This window comes from Dryobates pubescens, chromosome 39 (assembly GCF_014839835.1).
Source record: "Dryobates pubescens isolate bDryPub1 chromosome 39, bDryPub1.pri, whole genome shotgun sequence".
NCBI classification, from domain to species: domain Eukaryota; kingdom Metazoa; phylum Chordata; class Aves; order Piciformes; family Picidae; genus Dryobates; species Dryobates pubescens.
The window spans coordinates 1,108,410-1,130,520 of record NC_071650.1 but is presented as its reverse complement, the minus strand read 5'-3'; the positions used below and the strand labels follow the sequence as shown (position 1 = coordinate 1,130,520).

Sequence of the window (22,111 nt, the reverse complement as noted above, 5' to 3'; positions counted from 1 at the left end):
GTTCCTCAATGTCCTAGCTGTTGACTGAGGGAGAAGCTCATCCAGGTGTTCCCTTCTCTTTGAGCTGCTGGTGGTGTGACAGCCTTGCTGTGACCCAGCTACAGACTGTCCCAGCTCCAGCTGGAGCCTGAGCCCAAAGCTCCAGAGCCCTCCTGAGGAGTAAGCTCAAGAATGGAGGCCAAGTCCTGCTGGCTCTACAAGCTCCCCTGTTAGCCTCAAGCTCCCTGCTGGGGGGTGGGGGTGCAGTGAGGTGCAGCAAGAGTATTCTCCTCCTCAGGGCCTCTGCCAGAGCTTCCAGACAGGAAACAGCTGTGGTGAGGAGTACCCATCCTGCAGTTTAATGGAAAGGGCAGCACTGACAGTAAAAAAAAGGGACTGAAAGGAATAAAACCAGCTCCATGGCAGGGAGGAGGCAAGAGCAGAATAAATAGCAGTGCAGAGAGGGCTCCCACAGGGCTGGCTCCTCAAAAGACACAGCTCTGAGGCAGTGCCAGCTGGTGCTAACAGCCACCTCCTCCTCCAGGATCTGGGATCAGGAACTTGCACTTCCTCCTCTGCACAGCTTTCAGGCACACAGGGGAGCTCTGCTGCTCCAGTCCCAGCAGCTGCTCTGCCAGGCACAGCCAAGGGGCTGAGTTCTGCTGCTGGTTCTGCTGCCTGTGGGCAGGCTGGGGGCAGAGCAGCAGGGAGGATGGTTTGTGCTGGGAGGCCAAGGCAGATGTGATGATTCAGACTCAACCTTTCCACAGCTCTCCTCCTGGCAGCAGGCTGAATGCTTTCTCTTGATCCTCCTTCTGAGGCGACCACGGATGCAGGGGGTGTCACTGCTCTCCTCCTGGTGATGGCAGCTGGTGAGGAGCAGGAGGACCCTGGCAGCAGGCAGTTCTGCTGCCTCTTGCTGAGGGGGCTGTGCCAGGTCCAAGGCCTGTGCTGCTGAGAGCACAGAAGGTACCTTGGCTGTTTTCCTAAGGGAGCAGTCCTGAGATCCATCAACCAAAGCAATCCCTGAGGGCTTAACAGGGGAGCTCCTCAACTCTGCATCTTTTAGCTGATGGTTCTTCCACCTTCAGTGCTTCTGGCTGGCTGGCATCAGCTCTGCCCTTATCCAGGACAACAGTTGTGCCAGACAGCAGGTACCCTCCACCTCCACTCATGGTCAGTTTGGGATGGCTGCGATCTGGCAAGACCTTAATAAAGTAAATAAAATCACAACAGCACAAAACACAACCACAGGAAAGAGAGAAACAACCCCAAACTCAACCAAACAGCCAAGCACCTGCAGCCCAGGGCACTGAGGGCACCCTCAGCAGGTTTGCTGATGGCACCAAGCTGTGTGGTGCTGCTGACAGGCTGGAGGGAAGGGATGCAGCCAGAGGGAGCTGGGCAGGCTGCAGAGCTGGGCCCAAGCCAACCTCATCAAGTTCAACAAGGCCAAGGGCAAGGTCCTGCAGCTGGCTCAGGGCAATGCCAGGCACTGATACAGGCTGGGCAGGGACTGGCTTGAGAGCAGCCCTAAAGAAAAGGCCTTGGGGGTGCTGGGGGGATGAGAAGCTCAAGAGGAGCCAGCAGGGAGCACTTGCAGCCCAGAGAGTCAAGCAGAGCCTGGGCTGCAGCAAGAGAAGTGTGGCCAGCAGGGCCAGGGAGGGGATTCTGCCCCTCTGCTCCACTCTGCTGAGACCCCACCTGGAGCTCTGTGTCCAGCTCTGGAGCCTCTGTGCCAGGAAGGATCTGGAGGTGCTGGAAGGGGTCCAGAGAAGGGCCAGGAGGGTGAGCAGAGGGCTGGAGCTGCTCTGCTCTGGGACAGAGAGTTGGGGCTGTTCAGTCTGGGGAGGAAAAGGCTCTGAGGAGACCTCCTTGTGGCCTTGCAGTACCTGAAGGTTCAGGAGTCCTGGTGATGTGGTGCTGAGGGCCATGGGTCAGCCCCAGCCTTGGCATGGTGAGAGAATGGTTGGGCTGGGTGAGCTTGGAGGGCTTTTCCAACCCAGCCTGTCCTGTGGCTCTTGCCAGCACAGAGGCTGCTCCACACCTGCTAGCAGTCTGTTCCAAGTGCCTCCAAGGGATGTTTTTCACTGGGGCTATTTTTCCCCTCTCAGCTCCTTTTCCTTGCTCATTCCCCAGACTGGAAACTTCTTGCAGGGATGGTGTTAAGTGAAGGCACTTCACACCCCCCACGCTCCCTCAGCTCACTACCATGCAGGAGAGGAGCAAACCCACCCAGCACCTTGCTACGTCTCTCCTACACCACTGAGGCTGTTCCTCACTTCGTGCCAGCCACTGAGGCAGCCCAAATATTCCATCTGTCACCAAACCATGGAAAACATCCTGCTGGAAGAGCCCTCCAAGCTCACCCAGTCCAACCTTCAACCCAGTTTAGGATCAGTCCTAAACCATGTCCCTAAGCACAGCTCCACAGGCTGCTGGAGCACCCCCAGGGATGGTGACTGCAGCACTGCCCTGGGCAGACCATTCCAATGTCTGAGATCCCTTCCTGAGCTCCAGCCTGAGCCTGCCCTGGGGCAGCCAGGGACCATTGCCTCTGCTCCTGTCCCTTGCCACCAAGGAGCAGAGGCTGCCCCCTCCTCACTCCAACCTCCCTTCAGGGAGCTGCAGAGAGCAATGAGGTCTCCCTCAGCCTCCTCTTCCCCAGCCTGAACACCTCCAGCTCCCTCAGCCCCTCCTCTAGCCCAGGGGCTCCAGGCCCTTCTCCAGCCTGGCTGCCCTGCTCTGGACAGGCTCCAGCCCCTCAGTGTTCTTCCTGCAGTGAGGGCCCAGAGCTGAACACAGCACTCGAGGTGTGGCCTCCCCAGTGCTGAGCACAGGGGGATGGTCACCTCCTGGCCCTGCTGCCCACCCTGGTTCTGACCCAAGCCAGGCTGCCATTGGCTTTCTTGGCCCCCTGGGCACTGCTGGCTCATGCTCAGTGACTGCCAACCAACAGCCCCAGGTCCCTCTCCCAGCTGCAGCTTTCCAACCACACCTCCCCAGGTCTGGGGCTCCCCATGGGGTGGTTGTAACCCAAGTGCAGGACTTGGCCCTCGGCCTTGTTGAACTTCATCCAAAGAGCCTTGGCCCATGGCTCTGACCTGTCCAGACCCTGCTGCAAAGCCTCCCTGCCCTGTAGCAGATGCACACAGCCACCCAGCATGCTCTGTCCCTGTGCTTCAAGTGGTGACCCTCTGCTCCCAGATGAAACAAACCCTTTGAGGGTCAGTGCAAACCACTCCCCACACACACTTCCAGAAGGTGCTTTGCTCCTCAGTGTTAGAGAATTGTCAGGGTTGGAAGGGGCCTCAAGGCTCATCCAGTTCCAACCCCCCTGCCCTGGGCAGGGACAGCTCACACTGCAGCAGGTGGCTCCTGCCCAGCCTGTATCAGTGCCTGGGACTGCCCCGAGGCAGCTGCAGGACCCTGCCCAGCGCGGCAGCCACCCCCGAGCCTTACCTGGTAGCTGCGGAGCCAGGTCTCAGACAGCTTCAGGTTAACCACACCACCTCTCTCCCTCAGCTTGGTGTAACACTCCAGGAGTGGCTAGAGACACCCACAGCAAACAGGAGGTTAAGCACAGCAGAGCAGGCTCCAGCTGACAGCTAAGGTCACACACTTCCCTTACCTCTTTATACTGGCAGTAGACAACAAAAGGCCTGGAAGGAGCCACAAACTCCAGCAGGGAAAGCAACAAAGGAGTGGGGTGAAACTTGCTGGCTACAATCAAGCTGCAAAACAAAGGACATTTCACACCCTTCAGCGTTCTGCTGCTCAGTCCTGTTCAGCAAGAGCCCTTCCCCCCTCCTCAGCACAGCCAGCAGTTAGAGCTTCAGCTGCTGCTCAGCCGCCTGCTTTGGTGGCTCCAACAGCTCCCCAGACAAAGCCAAAGCACCATTTCCTGCTGCCATAAGGAAGAGGATGAAGCACTCCCTCCCTAAGGTGCAGGGCATCAAACACCTTGCAAGGCTCAGGCAGGAACTCTGACAACCCAGGAGCCTGCACTGTCTCTGCCCTGGGACTGCTGCCCCTGGAATTTAAAGCTGCTGACTGTTGCGTGGAGTCACAGAACGGTCTGGGCTGGAAGTGACCTCCAAAGCTCATCCAGTCCAACCCCCTCTGCACTCAGCAGGGACATCCTCCACTAGAGCAGAGCCCTGTCCAGCCTCACCTTGAGTATCTCCAGGGATGGGGTCTCAACCACCTCATTAAAGTGAATCATTAATTGATGGAGACAATTAGAAATCATAGATTCACAGAGTGCTAGGGGTTTGAAGGGACCTCCAGAGATCACCCAGCCCAAGCCCCCTGCCAGAGCAGGGGCACCCAGGGCAGGGCACACAGGAACACAGCCAGGTGGGCTTGGAAAGGCTCCAGAGAAGGAGACTCCACAACCTCCCTGGGCAGCCTGCTCCAGGCCTCCAGCAGCCTCACCCCAAAGAAGCTTCTCCTCCTGTTGAGGTGGAACCTCCTGGGTTCCAGCTTGGACCATAAATAGAAAAATACCCCAAGAGAGTCCATCCTGTGCCTGAGAAGGTTTGGAGTGCTGCCCTGGCACTGCCAGCCCACAGGAAGGTGAGGGATGAGAAAGGCTGAGAGCCATCAGCTTCTCTCATATGGCAGCACATATTGCTGGCAGCAGGGAGCCTGGCTGGGCACAACACCCATGTGAGAGGGAAGGGGAGGAGAGGGGGGCAAGCAGAGGGAGAGGAGAGGGGGGCAAGCAGAGGGAGAGGAGAGGGGGGCAAGCAGAGGGAGAGGAGAGGGGGGCAAGCAGAGGGAGAGGAGAGGGGGGCAAGCAGAGGGAGAGGAGAGGGGGGCAAGCAGAGGGAGAGGAGAGGGCAGGAAGGGTAGGGAGTGGCTGTAGTCTAGTGGAGGATGTCCCAGCCCACTGCAAGGGCATTGGGGTGCATGCCCTTTGGAGGTCCCAGCCCGTGCCATGGCTAACCAGCAGCCCCAGGGACTGCTTTCAGGAAGAACCAAGCCAAGTGAAATGTTACTTTTGCCAAAGATGTGAAGGACTTCACCATTCGGGGGGCAGAGAGCGATGTGTCTCTGCAGCCTGGCAGAAGAGGCTAAGCACCACTGCAGTGTGCTGCAGATACACCCAACTGTGAGTGAGCAGCAGCTGAACCATCCCACAGTAATGGCAGGAAGAGTTACACAAGCAGTGAAACAGGAGCAGTCAGTGGGCACTGGGATGTCTGGGAGCAGAGGGGCTCTGTTCCCAGCGAGCCAACCAGCTCAGGAGGGAAACAACGAAGCTCATCTCGTTCCATTCACTACAGTGATGACCTTAGCAGCCTGCACAAGCCACAGCAGCCAGGCTCTCACACCACTCTGGGGCTCAGCTGCCAGCAGTGGGCCTGAGCTGATGGGGTTCTGGCACGGAAGCCTCGTGGGAGAGTGTTCCATGGGAACAATCAGTCGTGGCCAAAGCAGGGAAAAACCAAGCGGGGAAAGACATGAGCTCCTGACAGAAACAAACCACCCACCCTCCCAAGCCCACCTCACCCACCCACCCAACCCCCCTGACCCACCAACCCCCCTGACCCACCCACCCAACCCCCCTGACCCACCCACCAACCCAGCCTCCCAGACCAACCCAACCTCCCAGACCCTCCAACCCACCCACCTCCCTCCAGCCCTGCCTCCAGCTCTGCTGTCCCCAGCAGAAGGAGGACACAGAGCTGCTGGAGTGAGGCCAGAGGACACCACAGAGATGAGCCAAGGGCTGGAGCAGCTCTGCTGTGAGCACAGGCTGAGGGAGCTGGGGGTGTGCAGCCTGGAGAGGAGAAGGCTCCAGGGGCACCTCAGAGCTGCCTTGCAATAGCTGAAGGGATCCTGCAGGGAGGCTGCAGAGGGACTTTTGCTGAGGGTGTCTGGAGCCAGGCCAAGGGGGAATGGTTTGAAGCTGAGGCAGAGCAGGGTCAGACTGGAGCTGGGGGAGAAGCTCTTCAGCACCAGGCTGGTGAGACTCTGGCACAGGCTGCCCAGGGAGGCTGTGGCTGCCTCCTGCCTGGGGGTGCTCAAGGCCAGTTTGGATGAGGCCTTGAGCAACCTGGGCTAGCTGGGAGGTGTCCCTGCCCATGGCAGGGGGGTTGGAGCAGATACCTCTGAGACCCCTCCCCCCCTGAGCCATTCTGTGGTGCCTCTGCCTGGCCAGCAGCACACTCACCCATCAGAGTTCTTCTCTCTCAGCAGGGCAGCAGTTTCCATCAGCTTTTTCCTCCTCTCCCACTGCTTCTTTTGCTTTTCCAGCACCTTTGAAGAACAAAACAGTTTGCACTTGAAGTGCTCACCACCACCCCCACCACCACCATCATCATCCTGGGGCCCTGCTGCAGGGGCTGCACTTTCATCTTTTGCATCTTTAAAGCTGGCTTTGTGTAAGAACAAAGAGAAGCCCCAGAGCTCCAGCTGAGCCCCTGCAGGAGCTGCATTTCAGCGGCCTAGGGACAGGAGCATTGTCAAGAGCCCCCAGAGATACTCTTACATTTTCTTTCCTTCCTTTCTCTTTGTTCTCTTTCAGTTCCACTTCTTCAGCACTGATGTCCATGGTTTCTTGCTCTTCTGCCTGGCTGACCTCCAGAGATGCTTCAGTAGCAGGCTCCTCCTCTGCTTCCTGCAGGGCAGTCTGCTTCTCCTCCCCCAATCCATTGCTTTCCTCTTCCACTGGAGTGTTCCCTTCGGGCTCTGAAGGCAGAGTCTCGGTAGAAAATGTCCCAGACAGGAGGCTCTCCACCTTGCTGAGGGGAAATTCATGAAGCTTATCAAAAAAGTGCTTTGGGAATCCAAAGCAACTGGTAGCAGCTCTGACAGGTCCCCCTCCTGGGTACAGCTGAATGATGGTTCCATAACCTGCAAGAGCAAAAGGATCAAATCAACATTGCAAAGCCAGGACCTTCCTGAGGGGGTCTGGAGCCAGCCCAAGGGGCAGTGGTTTGCAGCTGAGGCAGAGCAGGGTTAGAGTGGAGCTGAGGGAGAAGCTCTTCAGCACCAGGGTGGTGAGAGCCTGGCACAGGTTGCCCAGGGAGGTGGTGGAAGCCTCCTGCCTGGAGGTGTTTAAGGCCAGGCTGGCTGTGGCTGTGAGCAACCTGCTGCAGTGTGAGGTGTCCCTGCCCAGGGTAGAACTTGATGCTCCTTGAGGTCCCTTCCAACCCTGCCAGTTCTATGATTCTTTAGCTTCATGCAAGCCCTCCCAGGCTGCACAGTGCTGCAGCTGCCTGGCTCTGCTCACCTCCCATGCGCTCCATCACCGCTCCCAGCACCAGGCCTGCACACAGCTGCAGCTGCCTGGCTCTGCTCACCTCCCATGCGCTCCATCACTGCTCCCAGCACCAGGCCTGCACACAGCTGCAGCTGCCTGGCTCTGCTCACCTCCCATGCGCTCCATCACCGCTCCCAGCACCAGGCCTGCACAGTGCTGCAGCTGCCTGGCTCTGCTCACCTCCCATGCGCTCCATCACTGCTCCCAGCACCAGGCCTGCACACAGCTGCTGCTGCCTGGCTCTGCTCACCTCCCATGCGCTCCATCACCGCTCCCAGCACCAGGCCTGCACACAGCTGCTGCTGCCTGGCTCTGCTCACCTCCCATGAGCTCCATCACTGCTCCCAGCACCAGGCCTGCACACAGCTGCAGCTGCCTGGCTCTGCTCACCTCCCATGAGCTCCATCACTGCTCCCAGCACCAGGCCTGCACAGTGCTGCAGCTGCCTGGCTCTGCTCACCTCCCATGCGCTCCATCACCGCTCCCAGCACCAGGCCTGCACAGTGCTGCTGCTGCCTGGCTCTGCTCACCTCCCATGCGCTCCATCACCGCTCCCAGCACCAGGCCTGCACAGTGCTGCAGCTGCCTGGCTCTGCTCACCTCCCATGAGCTCCATCACCGCTCCCAGCACCAGGCCTGCACACAGCTGCAGCTGCCTGGCTCTGCTCACCTCCCATGCGCTCCATCACTGCTCCCAGCACCAGGCCTGCACAGTACTGCAGCTGCCTGGCTCTGCTCACCTCCCATGCTCTCCATCACTGCTCCCAGCACCAGGCCTGCACACAGCTGCAGCTGCCTGGCTCTGCTCACCTCCCATGCGCTCCATCACCGCTCCCAGCACCAGGCCTGCACAGTGCTGCAGCTGCCTGGCTCTGCTCACCTCCCATTGCGCTCCATCACTGCTCCCAGCACCAGGCCTGCACAGTGCTGCATGCTGCCTGGCTCTGCTCACCTCCCATGCGCTCCATCACCGCTCCCAGCACCAGGCCTGCCACAGGCTGCAGCTGCCTGGCTCTGCTCACCTCCCATGCGCTCCATCACCGCTCCCAGCACCAGGCCTGCACACAGCTGCAGCTGCCTGGCTCTGCTCACCTCCCATGCGCTCCCTCACTGCTCCCAGCACCAGGCCTGCACACAGCTGCAGCTGCCTGGCTCTGCTCACCTCCCATGCGCTCCATCACTGCTCCCAGCACCAGGCCTGCACACAGGCTGCAGCTGCCTGGCTCTGCTCACCTCCCATGCGCTCCATCACTGCTCCCAGCACCAGGCCTGCACACTGGCTGCAGCTGCCTGGCTCTGCTCACCTCCCATGCGCTCCATCACTGCTCCCAGCACCAGGCCTGCACACAGCTGCAGCTGCCTGGCTCTGCTCACCTCCCATGCGCTCCATCACTGCTCCCAGCACCAGGCCTGCACAGTGCTGCAGCTGCCTGGCTCTGCTCACCTCCCATGCGCTCCATCACTGCTCCCAGCACCAGGCCTGCACAGTGCTGCAGCTGCCTGGCTCTGCTCACCTCCCATGCTCTCCATCACTGCTCCCAGCACCAGGCCTGCACAGTGCTGCAGCTGCCTGGCTCTGCTCACCTCCCATGCTCTCCATCACTGCTCCCAGCACCAGGCCTGCACACAGCTGCTGCTGCCTGGCTCTGCTCACCTCCCATGCGCTCCATCACTGCTCCCAGCACCAGGCCTGCACACAGCTGCAGCTGCCTGGCTCTGCTCACCTCCCATGCGCTCCATCACTGCTCCCAGCACCAGGCCTGCACACAGCTGCAGCTGCCTGGCTCTGCTCACCTCCCATGCGCTCCATCACTGCTCCCAGCACCAGGCCTGCACACAGCTGCAGCTGCCTGGCTCTGCTCACCTCCCATGCGCTCCATCACCGCTCCCAGCACCAGGCCTGCACACAGCTGCAGCTGCCTGGCTCTGCTCACCTCCCATGCGCTCCATCACTGCTCCCAGCACCAGGCCTGCACACAGCTGCTGCTGCCTGGCTCTGCTCACCTCCCATGCGCTCCATCACTGCTCCCAGCACCAGGCCTGCACAGTGCTGCAGCTGCCTGGCTCTGCTCACCTCCCATGCGCTCCATCACTGCTCCCAGCACCAGGCCTGCACACAGCTGCAGCTGCCTGGCTCTGCTCACCTCCCATGCTCTCCATCACCGCTCCCAGCACCAGGCCTGCACAGTGCTGCAGCTGCCTGGCTCTGCTCACCTCCCATGCTCTCCATCACTGCTCCCAGCACCAGGCCTGCACACAGCTGCAGCTGCCTGGCTCTGCTCACCTCCCATGCTCTCCATCACCGCTCCCAGCACCAGGCCTGCACAGTACTGCAGCTGCCTGGCTCTGCTCACCTCCCATGCGCTCCATCACTGCTCCCAGCACCAGGCCTGCACAGTGCTGCAGCTGCCTGGCTCTGCTCACCTCCCATGCGCTCCATCACTGCTCCCAGCACCAGGCCTGCACAGTGCTGCAGCTGCCTGGCTCTGCTCACCTCCCATGCGCTCCCTCACCGCTCCCAGCACCAGGCCTGCACACAGCTGCAGCTGCCTGGCTCTGCTCACCTCCCATGCGCTCCATCACTGCTCCCAGCACCAGGCCTGCACAGTGCTGCAGCTGCCTGGCTCTGCTCACCTCCCATGCGCTCCATCACCGCTCCCAGCACCAGGCCTGCACAGTGCTGCTGCTGCCTGGCTCTGCTCACCTCCCATGCGCTCCATCACTGCTCCCAGCACCAGGCCTGCACAGTGCTGCAGCTGCCTGGCTCTGCTCACCTCCCATGCGCTCCATCACTGCTCCCAGCACCAGGCCTGCACACAGCTGCTGCTGCCTGGCTCTGCTCACCTCCCATGCGCTCCATCACTGCTCCCAGCACCAGGCCTGCACAGTGCTGCAGCTGCCTGGCTCTGCTCACCTCCCATGCGCTCCATCACTGCTCCCAGCACCAGGCCTGCACAGTGCTGCAGCTGCCTGGCTCTGCTCACCTCCCATGCGCTCCATCACTGCTCCCAGCACCAGGCCTGCACAGTGCTGCAGCTGCCTGGCTCTGCTCACCTCCCATGCTCTCCATCACCGCTCCCAGCACCAGGCCTGCACAGTGCTGCAGCTGCCTGGCTCTGCTCACCTCCCATGCTCTCCATCACTGCTCCCAGCACCAGGCCTGCACACAGCTGCAGCTGCCTGGCTCTGCTCACCTCCCATGCGCTCCATCACTGCTCCCAGCACCAGGCCTGCACAGTGCTGCAGCTGCCTGGCTCTGCTCACCTCCCATGCGCTCCATCACTGCTCCCAGCACCAGGCCTGCACAGGTTTCCATCACAATCAGCTTGCTGCCGGCTCGGACGTTGCCCAAGGTCAGCATCTGAGCCAGGCTGTCGTAGCGCAAGTGGCTGGAAGGGGGAGCGTGGAGAACGAGCAAGTCAGTGTCCTGAGGAGGCAGGAGGAATGCACACTGGCTCAGGAGCTGCCCCACAGGCCCAGAGTTCAGAGCCATCATGGGAAAGCTTGATTAACCAGCTGATAGCAAAGGAGGACTGAGGGGATGGAGCAAAACTGGAAGTGGGGAGAGTCAGCTTGGATGTCAGGAAGAAGTTGTTGCCCATGAGGGCGGTGAGACACTGGCACAGGCTGCCCAGGGAGGTGGTGGAAGCCTCCTGCCTGGAGGTGTTTAAGGCCAGGCTGGCTGTGGCTGTGAGCAGCCTGCTGTGGTGTGAGGTGGTAGGGGCAGGGGGGTTGGAACTGGATGATCCTTGAGGCCCCTCCCTGTGCTGCTGCTCTCCCTGCTCTGGCTGCAGCTCAGCACACAGCTGCCTGCTGGGCTGCCAGTGACCACTGCTGGCTCCTGGGCACTTTGTCACCAACTGACACCCCCAAGACCTTCTCCTGCAGGCTGCTCTCCTGCCCCTCCTCACCCAGCCTGGCTTTGTGCTGGGGATTGCCCTGACCCAGCTGCAGGACCTTGCCCTTGGCCTTGAACTTGATGAGGTTGGCTTGGGCCCAGCTCTGCAGCCTGCCCAGCTCCCTCTGGGTGGATCCCTTCCCTCCAGTGTGTCAACCAGCCTGTGGCTGACATCTTTCAGCTGCAGCCTGCCAAAAGCACCCAAATGAGCACTCACTTGATCTTCCCTGGCTCCCTTGCATAGTACATGGTTGCCAGGATGCGGGTGGAGGGCTTCACAACGGTGACGACCGCCTCATACCTGTGCCAAAGCAGGGGGACAAGAGCTTTACTGGCAGCTCAAGAGACCACCCAGCCCCTGAGTGGTGCCCCCAGGGAAGAGCCAGGAGGTGAACTTACTTTTTCTTCTTCTTCTTGATGTATTTATCCTGAGCAAATTCAGTTTTGTCCCTGAAGGTCGTGCTGTTCTCTATGAGCTGCTGAACGATTTCCTTGGGAGAGACAGTTGGGGGTTGATGACAGCTGGGATTTATTTCTCAGGCATGACAGAGAGAGGACTTCTGTAGAAACAAAAGCTAAACCTCCCCCCCAGCAAAGAGCAAACCCAACCAACTAATGACATTCTCATGGCCACCCCTCACTTCCACCGACGTGGAAGGCACAAGGGAAGCTCTCCCCAGCACCACCACAAGGGACCCTGCTTGATCTTTGCTGGTGCCATGGACAGTGGCACTGAGGGCACCCTCAGCAGGTTTGAGATGCCCCCAAGCTGTGTGGTGCTGCTGACAGGCTGGAGGGAAGGGATGCAGCCAGAGGGAGCTGGGCAGGCTGCAGGGCTGGGCCCAAGCCAACCTCATCAAGTTCAAGGCCAAGGGCAAGGTCCTGCAGCTGGGTCAGGGCAATGCCAGGCACTGAAACAGGCTGGGCAGGGACTGGCTTGAGAGCAGCCCTGAAGAAAAGGCCTTGGGGGTGCTGGAGGAGGAGAAGCTCAGCAGGAGCCAGCAGGGAGCACTTGCAGCCCAGAGAGCCAAGCAGAGCCTGGGCTGCAGCAAGAGAAGTGTGGCCAGCAGGGCCAGGGAAGGGATTCTGCCCCTCTGCTCCACTCTGCTGAGACCCCACCTGGAGCTCTGTGTCCAGCTCTGGAGCCTCTCTTCCAGGAAGGATCTGGAGGTGCTGGAAGGGGTCCAGAGAAGGGCCAGGAGGGTGAGCAGAGGGCTGGAGCTGCTCTGCTCTGGAGACAGACTGAGAGAGTTGGGGTTGTTCAGTCTGGGGAGGAGAAGGCTCTGAGGAGACCTTCTTGTGGCCTTGCAGTATCTGAAAGGGGCTCCAAGAAAGCTGGGGAGGGACTTTTGAGGGTGTCAGGGAGTGATAGGACTGGGGGGGATGGAGCAAAACTAGAAGTGGGAAGATTCAGATTGGATGTCAGGAAGAAGTTGTTGCCCATGAGGGTGGTAAGAGACTGGCACAGGTTGCCCAGGGAGGTGGTGGAACCTGCTGTAGTGTGAGGTGGTAGGGGCATGGGGGTTGGGACTGGCTGATCCTTGAGGCCCCTTCCAACCCTGACAATTCTGTGGTTCTATGATCCTGAGGATGTGCAGGAATTTCATCACACTTCTGTCTCTAGCTGCTCTTTAAAGACATGGAATCATAGCATGGATTGAGTTGGAAGAGACTTCAAAGAGCATCCAGTTCCAATCCCCCCCTGCCATAGAGCAGAGCACAGAAGGGACCAACCAGAAAATGCTTGTCCTGGAAATGGTGGGGAAGGAGCCTGGTAGTTGCTAGAGCTAACCCATGAGAGAGGGTAGATCTGTGTGGCCAGAGAGAAGGAGAAGCAGGGCCATTCCTTTCAGCATCAGTAACCACCACTGCAGCCCTTACTGTGAGGCCTCAGCACCTACAGATCACAGAATAGGTTGGGTTGGAAGAGAGCTTCAAGACCATCCAGTGCCAACCCCCTGCCATGGGCAGGGACACCTCCCACCAGCCCAGCTTGCTGAAGGCCTCATCCAGCCTGGCCTTGAGCACCTCCAGGGAGGAGGCAGCCACAGCCTCCCTGGGCAACCTGTGCCAGAGTCTCCCCACCCTCACTGCCAAGAATTCCTTCCTCACCTCCAGGCTCAATCTGCCCTCCTCAAGCTTCAGTCCTTACTCTCACCCTCTGCTGAATGTGAAGGACACCACCCTGCCTGCTCTGAGTGATCAGCTCCTTCTCTTTAGGCTGAGGCAGAGACACATCCCTGGGCAGTTGTTGGGGAACATCTGACATCCACTCTGTCCCTCTGACTCTCCCCACAGTAAGGGGAGTGCATGTCAGCACCCTGAGCCCTGGCTGAGGCCACACAGGCAGAACTACTTTACAACAGCAAGCCCAAGCATGGCACCTGATGGCCCAGGTCATAGTCACTTCAATCCAACTCCCTCCTGGGGTCTCTTGCCTCTTATTTTTGACAGCTGTTCCCTTGTGCTCTGGCTATTGATCAGAGATGTCCCTTACCCCACTGAATTGCATCACCTGGACCAGACTTCTGTACCAACTCTTCCCCTGACTTCTTCCTCCTCTTGATCTCCAGGCTCTCCCAGAACTCCAGGTTTTGCTTCCTGGGTTTTATTGTTGTTGTGGTTCTAATCTCCTCCCTTTGCCAATCCAACTTTTCTTCCTCATACTTTCAAGTTCCAGCTGGAAGGATTGTTAAGACCTCCAACAGAAAGGAAACAAAAAGGAAAAGCTTTCAGTGCTTAGGGACTGTCTGCATGATGGCAACAAAAGAAGCAAAGTCTGCAGCTGTGCTTGTGGCTGAGCTGCTAAAAGGGTAAACACCTAGGAAAGTAGGCAGGAAGAGCCTGAAAGGGGCTGGAGAGGGTGGTGGCCATGGACAAATCACAGGCTCACAGGATGCTGGGGGTTGGAAGGGACCTCTGAAGGCCATTGAGTCCAAGCCCCCTGCCAGAGCAGGGCCATAGAATCCAGCACAGGTCACACAGGAACACAGCCAGACAGGGCTGGGAAGGCTCCAGAGAAGGAGGCTCCACAACCTCTCTGGGCAGCCTGCTCCAGGGCTCTGGGACCCTCACAGGGAAGAAGTTCCTCCTCATGATGAGGTGGAGCCTCCTGTGCTGCAGTTTCCATCCATTGCTCCTTGTCCTATCCCAGGGTGCAGTGAGCAGAGGCTGTCCCTGTCCCTTCCTTCCTGATCCCCAGCCCTCAGTTATTGATAGACATTGATCAGATCCCTCTCAGCCTTCTCCTCTCCAGACTAACCATCCCCAGGGCTCTCAGCCTCTCCTCACAGGGCAGTGCTTCAGCATCCTGGCAGCTCTCTGTTGGGACTTTCTCCAGCATCTCCCAACTGTGCTCCCACTGCTCCAAATGCTTCTCCCTTGCTACTGCTGCAGTCCAAGCCAGTAGCTGCCACTGCCCTTCAAACACTTCAAGTCTGGAGCTGGTGGTGTCAAAACAGCAGATCTGCCCTTGCTGTGTGTGTGCTTTGTTTGCCTCCTTGGGAAAAGAGGTTGAAATGGAGTGTTTGGGTTACATGGCTCCTCCTGTTGTTGGGGGGGGTTGGTTGGGTTGGGTTTTTGTTGTACTAAAGCTGACAGGGAGAAAATTGGGGAACACTTCACTAGGGTAAGCAAAAGCCAAGAGGGAGCTGCAAGAGGACTTGCCACTTCCACGTCTTTATCCCAGCACCTATCCAGCAGAGCCTGGGATGGATTTGGGAAGTGATGGGCAATTAGAGAATTGTTTGGGCTGGAAAAGCCCTTCTAGATCCTGCAGCCCAACCAGCCTCTAACTCTGCCAAGGCTGGGGCTGAGCCATGGCCCTCAGCACCACAGCTCTGCCTCTCTCAAACACCTCCAGGGATGGGCATTTGTGGTAGTGAGAAAGTTCAACCCTCCCACCACACAACCACAGCTAACTCAGTGGGAGTCACAGCATTCAACCACCTCCCTGGGCAGCCTCTGCCAGGCTTTCAGAACCCTTTCAGCCAAGAAGTTTCTTCTAACTTCCAACCTAAAGCTCCCCTGGGGCAACCTGAAGCCATTTCCTCTCTTCCCATCACTTGTTCCTAGGGAGCAGAGCCCAAGGCCCACCTGGCTCCAGCCTCCTCTCAGGGAGCTGCAGAGAGCAAGGAGGTCTCCCCTCAGCCTCCTCTGCTCCACACTAACCACCCCCAGCTCCCTCAGCTGCTCCTCCCCAGCCCTCTTCTCCAGACCCTTCCCCAGCTTCCTTGCCCTTCCCTGGCCCCTCTCCAGCCCCTCAATGTCCTTCTGGCAGTGAGGTTCTTTTATTTCAAATACCAACCACCTCCAAATGCAGCCTGTGCCAGCAGGCCTGTCATTCACAAGGGCAGATGCTACCAGGCAGTTATGGAGCAATCCATAACCAATCCAAGATGAACACTCAGCTGTGGCTCAGACAGCAGAGTCAGCAGAGCAGGGGACTTTGATAACCTAAGTCACAAGTCTGGCAGATGCATGGCACTGACACACTGAGGAGCCTGAGCCACCTTCTGCCACAGATGATGAGAACCAAGCTATCAGACTGAGGAGAACACTCTTCTCAGAGATACCCCAGGCACTGAAAGAGAAGAAACCCCAGTCTGAACTCCTTGGGCCCAGCAGGCAAAAGCAGAAGAGTAAACACCAAGATGCAAAGAGGAGATGAACCTCCTGCAAGCAGTGAGCCACTGAGGAAGCACTAAAGCAAAGGTGGGAGAGAGTTCTGCCTGTGCAGAGCAGCAGTGGCTAGCATGGGCTATCAACATCTCAGATGGCCTCACCTCTGGGTGACAAAGCACAGGCTCAAAACCAGGCCCTTTCCTAACAGAGCAGAACTGACCTCTGGAGAATACCCTGAGCTTTTGAGAGGCAGACACAGGCATCACAGCTGCTTGGGAGGCAGAGCCCAGAGGCCCACTGCTAGCCCACGTGGTACAGAGCTGAGCTCTCAGCACAGTGCCAGTGGCCAAAGAGCACCTGGAGGAAATGGTGAGCAGCTTTGGGTCACACCTTCAGCAGACAGCTCTCACATCTGAGCCATGCTTGGCCTCCAAACTCTCAGGGCAAAGCTTTTTTTCCCTAAGGGTAAACTCTCCAGAGATTGAAGACACCAGGGAGACTCTGGCACAGGCTGCCCAGGGAGGCTGTGGCTGCCCCCTCCCTGGAGGTGTTGAAGCCAGGCTGGATGAGGCCTTGAGCAAGCTGGGCTGGTGGGAGGTGTCCCTGCCCATGGCAGGGGGTTGGCACTGGATGACCTTTAAGTAGTTCCCTGTCTCTCTTGAACTGGGGAGCCCAGAACTGGATGCAGTATTCCAGAGGGCTCTGCAGGGCAGAGAGAGAGAACCTCCCTGGACCTGCTGGCCACACTCTTCCTCATGCACCCTAGGATGCCATTGGCCCTCTTGGCCATGAGAGCACATTGCTGGCTCAGCTCAGCCTTCCCAGTCTGCCTCAGGAGATGGCACTGGAACAGTCTGCCCAGGGAGGCTGTGGCTGCCTCCTCCCTGGAGGTGCTGCAGGCCAGGCTGGATGAGGCCTTGAGCAAGCTGGGCTGGTGGGAGGTGTCCCTGCCCATGGCAGGGGGTTGGAACTGGCTGACCTCTTAAGGTCCCTTCCAACCCAACCCAGTCCATGATTTCACAGCTCTTGGTTAATACCTTGCTGTTTATTCAGAATCCTTCCCTGCACCTTTGGGGGATTTAATTAGGGCCCAGTCTGAAGGGCTGCACCAGGCAGAACTGGCACTCTGAAGCTCACAACCAAGCTGAACTGGCAGCTGGTTCTGTGAGCTCCATCTCCTTAACACTTCCAGGATTTGCAGGTCCATTTCAAGTATTTTCAGGTCCATTTCAAGTATTTTCACACTTCCCTGACCAAACTGCCAAACTCCACCCCTGAAGTCTCTATCTGCAAACAGCCTCTGCATGAAAGCAGATCTGTAGGCAAACCCTGCCTTGAGCAGAGAGCCAAAGGGAAACCCCCACCAAGGCCTTAGAGGCCCTGACAGAAAAGAACAGCCCACCTGACACACCCAAGGCAGCAAAGACACAAAGAGATGTGATTTTTACCTGTCCTTTAATCCCCTTGTCCTTCAGAGCCTTGATGTCATCATGAGTCAGCTTCTGAGACTTGCCATCATCGACGATGTTCCGATTGTCTGTGCCTGCTTCCTTTGTCTCTGAGGGGGGAGGGAACAGGCTGCTCAAACCCAGCTCTGAAGCATCTCACTGTCAGCTCCACAGAAAGGCTCAGGGCTGCCCCCACGTGCTGCATGGCCTGGCAAAATGCTCCCTAAGCCATCAGTTAAATAAGCAAAATACACCTTGGTGTGAAGGGAGAGAGAGGGGAGGGAGGGAGACAGACAGGGCTTTAAACCAGGCTTGAAGGGGGAAGGCTTTGTTAATCTCATGCCTGCCTGGGATAATCCTTGGGGCAGCTCAGCAGAGGGGTGGATGCCAGCAAGGGCTCTCCACTTGTTGCCCTGAGGCAAGCCAAGGAGGAAGCACTGGGACACCCCAAGGGGGGTTCACCTCAGAGGTGGAGTGCCTCTGTGCAAATGCACACAGCTTGGGCAGCAAGGAGGGGGAACTGAGGGCACTGTGCTGCTGGGATGCCATGACACAGTGGCTGTTACTGGAACCTGGTGGGATGACTCCCATGACTGGACTGCAGGGATGGATGGGTACTGTCCATGGGTCCATGGCCAAGGGGAAGCCAGGGACAAGTGCAGTCCCTCAGGGATCAGTACTGGGCCCAGTCTTGTTCAGCATCTTTGTTGGTGCCATGGACAGTGGCATTGAGGGCACCCTCAGCAGGTTTGAGATGCCCCCAAGCTGTGTGGTGCAGAAGAGGTCCAGAGAAGGGCCAGGAGGGTGAGCAGAGGGCTGGAGCTGCTCTGCTCTGGAGACAGCCTGAGAGAGTTGGGGTTGTGCAGTCTGGAGAGGAGAAGGCTCCCAGGAGACCTTCTTGTGGCCTTCCAGCATCTGAAGAGGGCTCCAAGAAAGCTGGGGAGGGACTTCTGAGGGTGTCAGGGAGTGATAGGACTGGGGGGGGATGGAGCAAAACTAGAAGTGGGCAGATTCAGATTGGATGTTAGGAAGAAGTTGTTGCCCATGAGGGTGGTGAGAGCCTGGCACAGGCTGCCCAGGGAGGTGGTGGAAGCCTCCTGCCTGGAGGTGTTTCAGGCCAGGCTGGCTGTGGCTGTGAGCAACCTGCTGTAGTGTGAGGTGTCCTTGCCCATGGCAGGGGGGTTGGAGCTGGATGCTCCTTGAGGTCCCTTCCAGCCCTGACAGTTCTATGATTCTATAGAGGAGGCAGACAGACAGAGGAGGGAGGAAAGGAGGGAGTGAGACACAGAGGAGGGAGTATCATCAAAGAAACAGAAGTAAGTGTACTCTGTGCTTCCAGATTTTAATACCTGTGGTTGCCTCTTCTACCTCTTGCTTTGGCTGGAGGCTTCCCCCACTGGTGACTTCAAATGTAGTTCCATAAAGGTGGCCAATGGCATTATCCAGGTAGAACCACTGCTTCTCAAAGATAATCTTTCTGAAAGAACAAGAATGAAGTGAATGAGCTTAAAAGCATCCTTTGTACCAGGTCTGAAAGGCACAGGAGTTGAAACCCAGCTGTAAATGTGCAGATGCCACTTTTTCTGTATCCTTGAAGAGAAAGCAAGACAAACATGAAAGTAATCTGGGTCAGGCCAGCCCCAGGCACAAATCCAGCCTGGGTGCAGAGTGGGTTGAGAGCAGCCCAGAAGAAAGAGGCTTGGGGGGGTTGGGTGCTGAGCAGCTCCCCAGGAGCCAACAGTGCCCTCCTGCAGCCCAGAAGAAAGAGGCTTGGGGGGGTTGGGTGCTGAGCAGCTCCCCAGGAGCTAGCAGTGCCCTCCTGCATTCCAGCAGGCAGGCCAACAGAGTAATTACCTGATTTTGCTGCCAAAGCTTACTGGTGAAGCCAACACCACCACAGAACCTGTCAGAAGCAGTACTCCCAAGTTCCCAGGTCTGACCTATGCCATTTTTTTCAGCCTCATTCAAGCACAGTACCTTCATGCTACTGAATCAGCCAGCTGGCCACATTACCCAACACTGACTTCTACACATTGGCTTGAGGCCCCATGCCTGGAGCCCTTGAAGCTCAGCCTGGCTGTGTCCCTGTGCAGCCTGCTCTAGCTGGAGGTGTCCCTGCTGAGTGCAGGGGGGTTGCACAGGATGCCCTTTTAGGCTCCAACCCAATTCTGTCTGTGAATCTGTGACCTCCAGCACCCATTGTGGGCAGGCTCCTGGGGCACAGCCCTGAGGGCTGGCAGGAATGCTGCTGGTTCTGCCCATGCCTGCTGCCCTGGACTGTGGAGCCTGGTTGCTTAGGAACAGGTTGGTGAGATGGCAGTGGTGCTTCCAGCACATAAGGAGGGCTGATTTGGAGTTGCTGCTGTAGCTGAGGTGCCCAAGGAGAGTGGGGAGACACTGGCACAGGCTGCCCAGGGCTGGCTTGAGGCCCCATGCCTGGAGCCCTTGAAGCTCAGCCTGGCTGTGTCCCTGTGCAGCCTGCTCTAGCTGGAGGTGTCCCTGCTGAGTGCAGGGGGGGTTGCACAGGATGCCCTTGGAGGCTCCCTCCCAGCCCTATGCAATCTATGAATCTGCAGCTATAAACCCGTCTGCTGCAATGGAAGAGCTCAGGCTGTGTGCACAGCACCTCCTGCTTGGGGGGAGGGCAAGCGCTTTGCCTGGGGAAAAAGAACTAAGAGGCCTTTCAGAGGATCCTCTCCAAGGCAGGAGCTCCCCAGGGCCGACAGCCAGCAGCTCCTTACAGCCTGACAGCAGCAGCCCAGTGACCGAAGCCGCGCTGCAGCGGGCAGAAACGGCAGCCCGCGGCAAGAGCGCTGCGAGGAAGATGCCGCACGTTTCCTCCTCTCCGGCCCGGCACCGCTTGGACAGCGGCAACGCAAAACCCCTTTAAACACCCTCCCTCCCTCTTTTATCAAGGATCGGCCGGTTTCTTTCCCGTGACGGGAGCCGAGGCAGCGCTGAGGCCTCCCACGCTGCCCGGGGAGGCGGCGGTTCCCGCCTGCCAGGGCGGCAAAGCTGTGCGCTCGCATCTGCCGCCCCGGGACCCAGCCCTCGCCTCAGGGGGAAAGCTGGCGCCGCCCCACGGGCGAGCGAGGGGGAGGGAAGGGCGCAGGCCCCGGCGGAGGGGAAGGTCGAAAGCCGCTCACCTTCTTCGCAGCACAGCGACCGCTTTGAAGACGTCGCCGCGTTTCAGGACGGCACAGTCGCCCTCGCGGATGCAGAGGCTCGGGCCCGAGCCGGCCTCCATCGCCGCCCCTGCTCATGCGCTTTCCGCCGCGGGGGTGGCCAGTGCGCAGGCGCGGCCGCTGCCGCCGGCCCCGCCGCCGGCCCGCCATTGGCCGCTTCGCGGGGGTCACCTGTGGCTCCCTCGCCAATGGCAGAGCACGCAGGGGGCGGCCGGCGCCTGCGCATTGGGGAAACAGAAGCCGAAGAGGGAAGGGCGAGTGGGCGCAATAGGCCCTTCCTTGGAGAGGGGAGGAACCGACCAATGAGAGCGGGCGAGCCATGACACCCCCTACCCCGGCTCCAAGGCGACGCCGTATGCTTCCTCGGGATTGGCTGCAGCGCCGGAAGGAGCGTTTCGGCGCCAAAACAGAGCGCTGAGGGCAGAGAGCCTCTGCTCGTCCCCTTAGGGAGCGGGAAGGGGGCCGGCGGCCTGACGGTGCCCACCGTGGGACAAAAACCCTCGCGAGCGGCGTTGTTTCCTCCTCTCAGCCTTGGGGCCGCTCCTTGCCTTCCCCGGGCCCTATGGTAGGGAGAGGGAGGCCGAGCCTTCACGCGGGGCCTTCGAGGCCCCTGAGAGCCTCCGCTCCTCGCCCCGCAGGCGAAGTTGCCCCTAGCGAATCACCCTCGTTTAACTTCAGCGTTAAAAAGCCCTCTTGCTGCCGCTCGCTTTGCTGCCGCGTCCCTGAGGCGGAGCGAGATGAGTAGGGACGGCAGAGCCGGGGCAGGCCCCCGCGGAAGGGGCTTTCAGGGATGGCGAGGAGGGTGGCGAGGAGGATGGCGAGGCAGAGCCCAGAAGGGAGAGGGCCGAAAAATGCCCCAAGCTGGTGAGTCTGCTTTTGTGTTTGCTGAAGCTCCAGTGCTCTGCTTTTGACTTACCTTTGTACCGGGCAGTTACAGCTGTTTGCCGCCTGGTGGGTGTGGGGCAGGACCTCAGCAAGGCCTTTGATACCGTCCCCCACAGCAAGCTCCTGGCCAAGCTGTCAGCCCATGGCTTGGATGGGAGCACACTGCGGTGGGTTAGGAACTGGCTGGAGGCTGAGCCCAGAGAGTGGTGGTGAATGGTGCCACAGCCAGCTGGCAGCCAGGCACCAGTGGTGTGCCCCAGGGATCAGTGCTGGGCCCCAGCCTGATCAATATCTATTGATGATCTGGATGAGGGCATTGAGTCCATCAGCAGTGAGTTTGCAGATGACACCAAGCTGGGGGCAGGAGTTGATCTGTTAGAGGGTAGGAGAGCTCTGCAGAGGGACCTGGACAGGCTGGACAGATGGGCAGAGCCCAAGGGCAGGAGATTGAACACATCCAAGTGCCAGGTTCTGCACATTGGCCACAGCAACCCCAGGCAGTGCTACAGGCTGGGGTCAGAGTGGCTGAGAGCAGCCAGGCAGAAGGGGACCTGGGGGTACTGGTGGACAGCAGCTGAACATGAGCCAGCAGTGTGCCCAGGTGGCCAAGAAGGCCAATGGCATCCTGGCCTGGATCAGGGACAGTGTGGCCAGCAGGAGCAGGGAGGTCATTCTGCCCCTGGACTCAGCACTGGTTAGGCCACACCTTGAGTCCTGTGTCCAGTTCTGGGCCTCTCAGTTTAGGAAAGATGTTGAGGTGCTGGAAGGTGTCCAGAGAAGGGCAATGAGGCTGGGGAGGGGTCTGGAGCACAGCCCTGTG

At 59.0% G+C, this 22,111-nt stretch overlaps 1 protein-coding gene across 1 annotated transcript; it reads right to left on the bottom strand.

The window, feature by feature from the left end:
* Nucleotides 1–817: 817 nt before the first annotated feature.
* On the bottom strand, nt 818–20,471 carry TRMT6 (tRNA methyltransferase 6 non-catalytic subunit). Its single transcript, XM_054177287.1, has 11 exons — nt 20,368–20,471; nt 18,571–18,698; nt 17,222–17,331; nt 11,550–11,641; nt 11,368–11,451; nt 10,517–10,641; nt 6,479–6,843; nt 6,161–6,246; nt 3,611–3,713; nt 3,442–3,528; nt 818–1,187 (listed from the first exon to the last, which is right to left on the bottom strand). The coding sequence occupies exons 1-11, from the start codon at nt 20,466–20,468 to the stop codon at nt 1,014–1,016; spliced, it is 1,455 nt and encodes a 484-aa protein (XP_054033262.1). The 5' UTR covers nt 20,469–20,471; the 3' UTR covers nt 818–1,013.
* Nucleotides 20,472–22,111: the final 1,640 nt, after the last annotated feature.

What these genes read in the sequence shown, in the direction of transcription:
- TRMT6 (XM_054177287.1), bottom strand. Translation starts at nt 20,468, where the DNA reads ATGGAGGCCGGCTCGGGCCCGAGCCTCTGCATCCGCGAGGGCGACTGT. An exon ending in ACAAGGGGATTAAAGGACAG is followed by an intron (nt 11,642 to 17,221) that starts GTAAAAATCACA and finishes GTCTCTCCCAAG; the next exon opens with GAAATCGTTCAGCAGCTCAT. An exon ending in AGAAAGGAAGGAAAGAAAAT is followed by an intron (nt 6,247 to 6,478) that starts GTAAGAGTATCT and finishes TGTTCTTCAAAG; the next exon opens with GTGCTGGAAAAGCAAAAGAA.